General features: G+C 40.5%; 1 protein-coding gene across 3 annotated transcripts in view; it reads right to left on the bottom strand.

The window, feature by feature from the left end:
- The window catches only part of LOC137984113 (dynein axonemal heavy chain 2-like), an 86,520-nt gene that overhangs the window by 12,058 nt on the left and 64,462 nt on the right, over positions 1 to 10,000 (bottom strand). For all 3 annotated transcript variants that reach the window (XM_068831323.1, XM_068831324.1, XM_068831325.1), the window contains 13 exons: positions 9,395 to 9,559; positions 8,201 to 8,326; positions 6,704 to 6,793; positions 6,083 to 6,141; positions 4,914 to 4,980; positions 3,250 to 3,345; positions 3,053 to 3,107; positions 2,238 to 2,387; positions 1,699 to 1,831; positions 1,452 to 1,596; positions 1,047 to 1,246; positions 422 to 548; positions 1 to 7 (listed from right to left, as the gene is read on the bottom strand). The exon at positions 1 to 7 is cut by the window's left edge and continues 79 nt beyond it. In XM_068831323.1, the coding sequence (XP_068687424.1) occupies positions 1 to 7; positions 422 to 548; positions 1,047 to 1,246; positions 1,452 to 1,596; positions 1,699 to 1,831; positions 2,238 to 2,387; positions 3,053 to 3,107; positions 3,250 to 3,345; positions 4,914 to 4,980; positions 6,083 to 6,141; positions 6,704 to 6,793; positions 8,201 to 8,326; positions 9,395 to 9,559 (1,420 nt within the window). The remainder of the gene's footprint in view (positions 8 to 421; positions 549 to 1,046; positions 1,247 to 1,451; positions 1,597 to 1,698; positions 1,832 to 2,237; positions 2,388 to 3,052; positions 3,108 to 3,249; positions 3,346 to 4,913; positions 4,981 to 6,082; positions 6,142 to 6,703; positions 6,794 to 8,200; positions 8,327 to 9,394; positions 9,560 to 10,000) is intronic.

Genomic DNA, 10,000 nt, shown 5'->3' with positions numbered 1-10,000 from the left:
CCAATACCTGGAGTGGGAAAAGCCAGTTTTTACGCGCTCCACATTCTCAACACTAGACTTGCAGCGGTTATCAGTCACACGCGCCCCTCTCAACGACTTTTTTTCATTTTTCGAATGGAAATTTAATTTGGGTGGACGTCATTCAAATGTTTCCATGACAATAGTTCTGTTCACTTGGCGGCAGTCGAATTCGTCATGGAAACATTTGATTGACGTCCACCCAAATTTTGAGGGGCGCGCGTGACTGGTAGTCGCTGTAATGTGTCAACAATGCAAACAACACTGAAATCACTAACACTTCCAATATAATTTAGGGCTTTTTTCTTGGAAAACTTAACGGCCTAGCTTCACGTGCAAGCTACAACACTAACCTAAATTATTTTTTTCAAAGAAATCACCATTCACATGATGAAATACGTACCACCCCTCCTCTGAGGAAAAAGTTGTATTCATCCATGTTGAGCTTGCCAGCAGCTTCAAGGATCTTGGAGCACATTTGGAAAGAGAACAGCAGTTTATGGCGTTCAAACAATCCACGGCAAGTAAACCTGATTAATGAAAAAAAAAAGCTATCGTTTTTACAGAATACGAATCATTTGTTGAAAGCAGAAGCAAAGAAAGGGAAATGGCAGCCCCAGAAAATGTGTCAATATCGTTTCCCCTTTGATTCTCAGGCGTGATCGGTACGTAAATTCTGTCTACAATTTCAATAAATGTCAGTCAGACAGGTATTGAGAATGAAGAATATTCTCAGCTTAAGAGGTGTGATCTTGATATAACACGAAATTCTCATGACTACCCAACAAAGAAAGCCATCATACTAGTTAGGAGAATGAGCATTTCGATCGTGGGTTACTGCTACTGCCAAGTCAAATGATAGAGTGATATTCAATTAAACCAGAGTAATTACTAGGGCCAATCAGAATAGACACAGGTAATGAAATGAGCCGGTCCTAACACGAAGGCAATGCATGCAGCCAGCTATAAGCCTGGAAACACATGGAAACAATTACTGCTAAGATAATAAGATCTATGTTCCCACTTACTTGTATACAGCATATGTATGATAGTCATTCAAGTTCTGTATTCGGATCTCCAAGTTTGGACTACGCTGACTCTTCTCAATCGAGTTGTTGAACAGATCAATGTATGCGTCGAGAGAGAACTGGTACATAGGATCAATCTTGCCCATGTCATTCAAAACGAAAAACAGGATCGAAGCTCTTTGTGCGCATGGCCGGTAACCCTGGAAACGAAAAAAGTTGGATAAGCATATACTGAGAGCATGGTTGAAAACCATCAAAACTGTAATCTTTTAAAGCAGCCGAAAACATAAAGCAAGATATAAGCCTTGTTCGCAACCTAACGACTCCCACTGCATCACTGAAGGGTTATTTCAAACGTTCGGGTTAGTTTCACGCTTCCTTTACAAATCAGCTTTCGATTCTCACCTCTCTTGCGGCGTCAATCTTGATCTCAGTTTGTTCACTGACTTGAAGCTGTTCGGCAACTTCCTGTGATGTTGTTTTAGATGAATTCAGCGTGTTTACTAGTTGTTCATCATCCAACAGCGACCCTTGAGCTGTCTGCAGTAACCTGAAACATAAGAGTGTTTATATTATGATATAGGTCTGATAACCCTGGTCTCAAATTTTCTTTTCATTTTTAGCTCCTAGCTAATGCAATCCAAGCATTTACCTCAAAATCTCATCTTCTAACTCTTCAAGTTTCCTTTTGTTTGCAGCAATGTTAATAACAAGCGCGTCTTTCTGTTCTTCCAGCTCTGGCTTTTCTTTACGGACGACGATTCCAAGCAGTTGCGCCTCAAGACCTGTTAAGAAACATTAAGAAGAGTCATTTTCAGGTGAGAGACAAAAGAAACCATTTAGAACAATAATAACAGACACCCAATGAAAAATAAAGCAATCTGAACGCTGAAGAAATACATGTAGCCGGCGCCGAGCGTGGGAAGAAACATACGCAGGCATACTTATATTTGCAAGGACTTCTGATTGGTTGAGAAAGTAGAGCTAAAGTATTTAAGCCAATCACTAAACCCACCAATGTAAAAGTAAAGTAACCGGGGTTCTTCTCATTGCACTTCAGAAAACTGAATTTTTCTGTTCTCCTGCGATGCCACGGTACTGAGTTAAATCCTAACTTTATACCTCAGATCACCAAGTATCAGTTTCAACAAAACACAATTCGATATTGCTAATAGGACCCAATTCAAATACCTTGTTCTTTGACAGCAAAGTTAACAATCGTTGTTTTCGTGGAAATCTCTGGGGTGTAATGAGGATTGCTGAGTTTAGTTGTAATGTAAAAACGGAATTCGGGGCTGTACTCCACTTCCTTGTCACCGAGCCGGATTAACCAACGACCACCTGTGATAAAAATGAAGAATACTAGTTAATTGAATGCAATATGACAATGATGTGTCATTTATAACACACCTAAATGTACTCAGTTAAACAATTTGCTAAGTACGTTTTAACTTTTTAGACTACCAAGCGGTAAGAAAGAGCCCTGTATTTTCAAAATCTTTTGTTCAAATACCCTTTGAAATTTATTGGTCCCCCTAGAAAAGAACTGATGAGTTATAGACTTTATTCCCTAGCGCTATGAGAGACGAAATGGTTTACAATCATTTGAAGCTTGCACAGGGCTGGTTTACACTTACCATGCAGGCACAAGCAACGTACGCAGACGCACCGACTTGTTTAAACTGGTGTCCCTGGTTCCCTAATGACTTGGCATATAATGGTTGTGCTTAAGCTTGTGTCTAAATCAACTCCTATATGCGCTAGGGATTTGGTGAACGTAGATTTTCAAGAGATGTGCCCCCACCCCTAGGGAAGCAAGCTTTTAAATACTCGTTCGTCGTGAACTAAAATCTAAGCAAACTTCTCCAAATTGACCCAGGGCAGCCAATATCCTCCGATGTCGCTACAATGGAAGCACTTCGTCCTTGCTCGTCTTAACACACTTCCATACTCAGTAGAATTTCAATATAGCTGTATATGTGGCTTTAAGATATTCAGACACGAACCTGACTTCACAATTGATTTGTTCAAAATTGGGGCCAACGATGGATCCAACTCTTCCTAAAAAAAAAACGAAAATAAGGAAAAAGCTAGTAGTCAAATTAAAACCACAGCAAAGGCTGGAATGAATGGTAATAGACGCTCAATTCGCAACCAAATGAACCACGGACGCCTTACGAACTGAGAACAAACATGTACATACTTGAACATTCTGAAGGAGAACCGGATTCCCGAACTGAATGGAGTTCTCCAATGTTCGAAGGTAGTCGGATTGTTGCAAGTCAATGATCTTCAGACCCTAAAGAGAGAGACAAATAACCATTGATTCGTTTATTCATCTTGTCGCATAGCCGACATTAGAGCGGTTTACAACTGAGTGTCGAAAGTAATTAGTGAATTGCAGTGGTTTTGCATTAATTCACTCAGTGATTGGTTCAAAGTTCTCGCGCCACTTTTTCAACCAATCAGAAGTGAAACCAAAACCAATCGTGGCTCGCGCGTGCACATTTTCCCGCGCCCTTTTTGTCGGCCACGTGTAATTACTTCGAGTTTGATTGGTTTACTGGATTGTCTCCGTCCTTTTTCATTGGCCAAAGTAATTACTTTGGTTTTGGTTTTACGACACACGATTGAAACTCGCTCTAGCAAAACGTGTGGTGTAACATAAAGTGTTTGACCGTGGTCAGTGAGACCAGTTAACTGCTACCAAACTGCTCCAGGTTGAAATCCTTGATTTGATATGTAGTGTTCTCAATATAGTGACATTTCTTGTTTACAAACATTGACGTCACATTTCTTTTGACATTCAAATTTGCCAACCACGGAACAAAAAAAATCATTGTTTCAACAGGCAGTTAGGTTCTGGTTGGCACATTAATAACAATGGGTGACGTCACAAGAAACATCGCTATTAGTTCCTCAGTGTCAAATCAATTGACACCTCTGAGGCCCCGTTCAGACTTCGGGCCCATTCCGCAGCACCGTGCCCGGGCACTAAAATGGACGTCGTTCAGACACCCCAGTTCTAACAACGGAATGATTTCTTCCTTCGTCCACTTTGCACCGACCGCCATTATCGTGACTGCATCACAGGGAAGCATAAGAAAATGCGCGGGAACTGACGACAGCGTGTTCAGACAAGTTCCCGTTCCGGGGAACGGTGCCCGAGTATTACCCTTGGAGGTAGTGCCCGCAAAGTTTGCTCGGGCACTAACAAAAAGCTACGTTCAGACTAGTTCCCGAGAACCGGGCACCTAGTCTGAAAGGGGCCTAAGTCCCTGTTATGGACTCAATTCAGCACTGCCTGAAGTCAAAAAGCAAACGTCTTGATATGCATTAGACCGATTCGGCTAACTCAATGTTGTACCCAATTCAAATCCTTTGGGAATAAAACGTTTTGTTTAAACTATTTCCAAATCTTTTAAATGTGAATGCTACATTATCATGCAAATGCAATGCACAAAGAACCTTAACCCCGAGAGATTTAAATTGGGTACAACATTGAGTTAGCCAAATCGGTCTATAAAATGCGCTTTATCAGTATTCTCTACCTTCGAATGCCGCATAACACACCTTTTGTTTGCCTCTCAAATTTTGCATAAACTATTGTTTACAAATGCTCTTTATGCAAAGTTTGGGGGGGGGGGGGGGAGGGAGGGCAAACAAAGTGTATTATGGGGCATTCGAAAATAGAGAATACGATAATAATAATTTTTAGAACGGCCACTGCTAGCTTTAACTTGGTTGTGGTCATTAGGCCCGATGTAGTTGGCCATGATTTGGTGGAACCTATATTGTAAATTTTGACAATGCTGCCACCGGATGGGCCAAGGCCAAATGAAATGGTAATGGATTTCTAGCACTGACCTTCTTAGTTTCCATGTTCTTGATCCATTTAATAGCTTGTCCTTGTGGATCAATCATCAGCGGCCATCTACAAGAGATGTGGAGATGTACCAATGAAACACTGAAACCTCTCATTTCATTCGTTAGTCATCCTACCGTCTAATATATGCACAATGACCTCATTGTTTTCAATGAAACATTACAAGGAGTTATAATTCACAACATATAAGTCGTGGTTTGCCCTTTTTATTACAATTTATTTTCACAATATATCCACTTAAACGAAAATCTCTGTACAGTGGAACCGCTCTATAACGAAGTGCCACGGTACGAAGCGAAGACTCCGTTAGAGCGAGTTTCTAGTGTCGTAAAACCAAAACCAAAACCAAAGTAATTACTTTGGCCAATCAAAAAGGACGGAGGGTCGTGCCACCAGAGGCCCTTTGGCTCAAACGTTTACACGTTAAATTATTTTGTAATGTTCTGTCCCATTTTGAGGTCTTTTACTTTTTTAAGCTTTGGTAATAAATTCAGTTCAAAGATAACAAAACACACACTTGAGTGAAGGTCGCTCGTTTCTTCTTTAAAGGAGCTATGTCACGCAAAATGATATAATTCAATGATTCGCAAAATGAGAATGAATGAATGAATGAAACATTGCAATAACCACTTAAAACTGTTGAACAACATAAAAGAAATAATGCAAAAGGAAAGTGAAGCATGGATGAACATGCACCTATACACCTATCAATGTTAAGCCCGAGGGAGGGGGGTGGGGTCGGGCTAACCAAGGGAGTTTGATTGTGTGGTCTGTACCCAGGGAAGGGATTTATATCGTATGAAGGACATTTGACCACCTTCACTTGCCACCAGGTGGGGATTTTCACCAGTTATTTTGTCCCAGGGGTAGGGAATGTGAATTTCTTTTTAATGAAAATGTCAAAATCCCCACCCCAAATATGGACAAAAATAAGATCTAAGCTGCACGAGCGGGAAAATGCACGAGCTACGTTACATCCAAATAACGAAATTTTTTTTAACTAAAAAAAACTCTACCTCTGAACCAGAGTTTACCGCTTCAAGGTCATGAACTTCTCGTTTTGTGTTTATAATCATTTACTACATTGACAAAATATTGGTTTGAACGTTTTTGCCAATGAAATCAACGAGTGTTTTCGTAGTATGCGTACCTGCTTCCTCGGGTTACCATAACACCATTCTCGGTTGAAAAGGAATCTGACGGTAAACCCTGTTGGAAATTGAACCACACTGTAATTTATACAAGTTTTTAAAGTCTTGAATACTTGTTTTAAGGTGTTTCCGGGTCTGGGGCCCGTTCCTCGAACGTCCCGAAACTTTTCGGGCCTTTATGAGGTTCCACAATTCCCTCTGTATCTTAAGAACGAAGAGATTTTAAGTCAGCAAACTTCACTATCACTTTGATTTTTGTTATCTTGAAAACAGGTCAAAAGACCAGCTTATGACAAGAAGCGGAAAGCAGTTTCGCAAATGGCTTTTCAGGCCCGAAAAGTTATCGGGACTTTCGGGAAACGGGCCCCTGGTATACGGTTCAAGCCCGAATTTTCAGGATAGTCCATTTTGTAAAACTGTGATGGTAGTTACAAAGCTCAAAACTTAACGTACTCGGGGAAACGTATAAATGATCAGAAACTTGGCAGGACTTGCCGTTTCTGATTTACCTTGCAAAAACGATTTGTGTTTAGGAATCCGATCTTCAACCGCAGGCTTTGGTCATTGTTATATGAATACATCACGAAGTGAAAAACACTAAACGAGTAATATAAACAAACCTGAATGTTCCATTCTCTGACAGTGGTGGGTTTTGCCAGGAAGTTTGAAAACGAGAAATGGGGATTGCACGCCACGTGTAACTGGCGAACCTGAGGAACAAAGAGGGACTCCGAAATGTAAATCAAAGTTACAGTGATCGTAAAAAACCGACAGAGGTTGTCGGCTGGCCTATCTTTTAAAGAACGACATTCACTTAGAAATGAGGGTAATGAAAATGGTTATGATCCTTGCGACGTTGTCCAAAGGTAAGATCGAACGAGAAAAATCTCCGGTGGCAAGCTGAACTTGCAACTGGAGTATTTTCACGTTCGAGCTCGACTCCATTGACAAAGACGAAGTTTAACTCATTTACAATGATTCAAGAGCCTAGTTATTTGATCTAGCCTATATTCTCAAATGGTTATTAATACAAAAAAAAGAACAGCGATAAAAAAAAATATTATAGTTCCAGCCATATAATCCAAAGGTTACTTCAAACATGACAGAGTTTCAGTTACAAGGTAAGCTAGCCACTGGAGCTTTTCACAACCGAGCTTCATTTCGCCAACAATCCCTTAATTTTCTACATCTAAAAACAATTCAAGCGCGTTGAAATTCAATCTTGACAGTCAAGACACTACAGCTGCCCCCGCTGTTAAGTATAGACGTGGGCAGGATTCAGTGTGTCCAGGGCCAAGGTAGAAGAATGGCCGTTTACAAACGGAGAAGCTTTAGCATAGGGCCATAGGCCAGTTTCGTATTCTAACGGTTGTACTGGATCTAGCATGAAATGGAGGCTAATACGGGCAAATTAATTTGCATTTGAAAAGATTTGCCCGCATTAGCCTCCATTTCATGCTAGATCCAGTACAACCGTTAGAATACGAAACTGGTCTATTGATGTTGAAGGGGGGATAAAACAAATCAGTACCGAATATGAAAACCTTGCGCGTTGCATGGTTTAGTGTCGTTCGAAATGTAAGGTGTAGAGGGTTTGATCATGGCGCGGATACGGTGGTGTACCACCCTAATGAGAACTGAATGACAAAGCATTGTTTAAAAATATATAGAAGATAAAGATTATATGAAATTTATGATATATTCGAACTGCGGAGTATGGACCTCTCGGTAAAAGTAACACAGCAATGTTTGTATTGGGGGCAGCGGAAAAGGAGAGCTTTTTCTCAAGATAACATCCTCTAAGAAAAACGCTATCCGCCATTTGATTTTAATGGCATAGATTCAAAATGAATTTGTAATATCCTCAAATAGTTTTTTCCCGTCAAATTAGGTGACACAAAAAAGTTACTTTTATGACTTCACAAGTTATTCACTTCATTTCCTGTCAACAGTTTCAGGTTAAATTCCATCTATGCATCAACAACTTATCCCCACTCTTTAGCAGTTATCGTGTATGGTGGAACATAACCAGCCCAATCTGCCATAATCCCCTCAAATGCCCGAGGTGATTCGTGTTAAGAAAAAGCTGTGATACACCTGGTACAACTAAACAGCACCTGAGCAAGCCACGTTTTCTCTACAAGTTCGTCCCTGTAGTTGGAGAGGAAAGGACCAGCATAAGACAAGAACGCAGCAGCGATCAAACAGTCACCCACAAGGTAACCAATGTTCTCCTCCAGAATCTGAAAGAATGATGAAGAAACGCACGTGACAGTGACATAAAAACAGATCATTCCACGGTCCAGGGTACTACTCTACTGCTGCAGTTTTCTGAGTGATGACTGAGATATTTTTCACACCCTTCTAAATTAGAACTTCATTTAAGTTACGGTGCAGCGTTAAGACAACTTGATTATTACGATCTGTCGTCTCATTTGGTAAGAACCTTCAATTAGTTACGAGAATCAATGCAACGAATAGTCAAAAATCTGCTGGCAGATAATTCACTAATTTAAAGGATACCGAGAACACAAGGCAATGTTAGAGAAGGGCGACAAAATTGCTTATTACGTTGTGTGATTTCCTTCTTTCAAAGAAGAAAATACTGATTTCACGTCCCAGTACTGCTTCATCCCTATCAAATAATGTATATTAAAACAATTGAGTTTTTGTGTACTTCAGCAATTGGAATCAGCCTCAAGCGTAATTATCACAAAATCCTCATTCGACAGTAGTTTCAAATCACTTTTCTTTCTGTAAGTTGGGTAACTTATATCTCGGAGAATTTACCCAACCAACTATACAAAACCATTTATTTTTTTAAGAAATATCACTTTATTCTGCTTTCTGTCAAGCTATACCAAACCATAATAAACTACACAAAGACCAGACACCGAAATAGTGCATGAGTACTTAATCAAAATTAAAACGTTGCCACACAGGGCCAATAGGATTTCTTGCCTTACCCTAAAAGTCACATAATTTGCTGGTTTTAAAGCATCGGCAGCATCATTTTAGGGCGCTTTCCTTCTGTCAGAACTGAACGGCCAGACCGGGCATTTGGAAGGACTAACTCTTCAACGTCTTCAAAGTAACACATTTTGAGGATGATCTATACTCCTCCAGAAGACGGATGCGAGGGATTACCATGCAAGTGTTCCTTCAAATTGCTGCATGATTTCTTTGCGAACTGGCGGGCCTGACTCGCCAGTTCTGACAAAAGGAAAGCGCCCTTAGATTCATACTTATCGTTCCTAGCATATCAATAGAGAAAACACTCACACGTAACACTGGATGTTCATGTTCCTTACCTTCACGCTGGCTTCCCAGCGATCTCTCTCTCCTGCCAGTCCAGACACCAGTTTACCAGCTCTTTCTAGTTTTAGCTCAGTGATCTCAGCTTTCTTTCTCAGTTCCTCCTTCTGTGCAGATTTTTCATCATACTGTCGCTTAAGCTCCTCCATTCTATCTGTTACCTGTTAATTGATGAATTATTGAAACTTTTCAATTTCGCTAAACAGCTGCAGCTGTAGCTCGCAAACCCTCATTATAATCTAAAGAGGATCACGCCATTTCTCAATGTCCGGAATACGATTTACAATTTGTGCAAATCATTGGGAATGGTAAACGTAGTTTACCTTAAGCCAATTGCACAGACCTTTAAAACATAGCTTTTAAAGCTATTTTTCCTCACATGATAATACATGTATTCACAGAGTGGATTGAAACGACCCCGGAGAAAATGATCCAACCTTAGGCAGCAACCTGTGCCAGTGAGCCAATGGTAAAAAAGTTGCAGTCTGGCTAATCCAGTCTCCTTTAAGCTAAATTGAAAGGGTGTGGGTGAAGCCAGCAATGCAAAGCTTACTGGGTCCAATGCCCAAAAGCTGGTTGCCGGAATCAGTGATGATACAGAT

Source organism: Montipora foliosa, chromosome 13 (assembly GCF_036669935.1).
Source record: "Montipora foliosa isolate CH-2021 chromosome 13, ASM3666993v2, whole genome shotgun sequence".
Lineage (NCBI taxonomy): Eukaryota > Metazoa > Cnidaria > Anthozoa > Scleractinia > Acroporidae > Montipora > Montipora foliosa.
The sequence above is the reverse complement of the archived record's forward strand: the minus strand, read 5'-3'. Positions and strand labels throughout refer to the sequence as shown.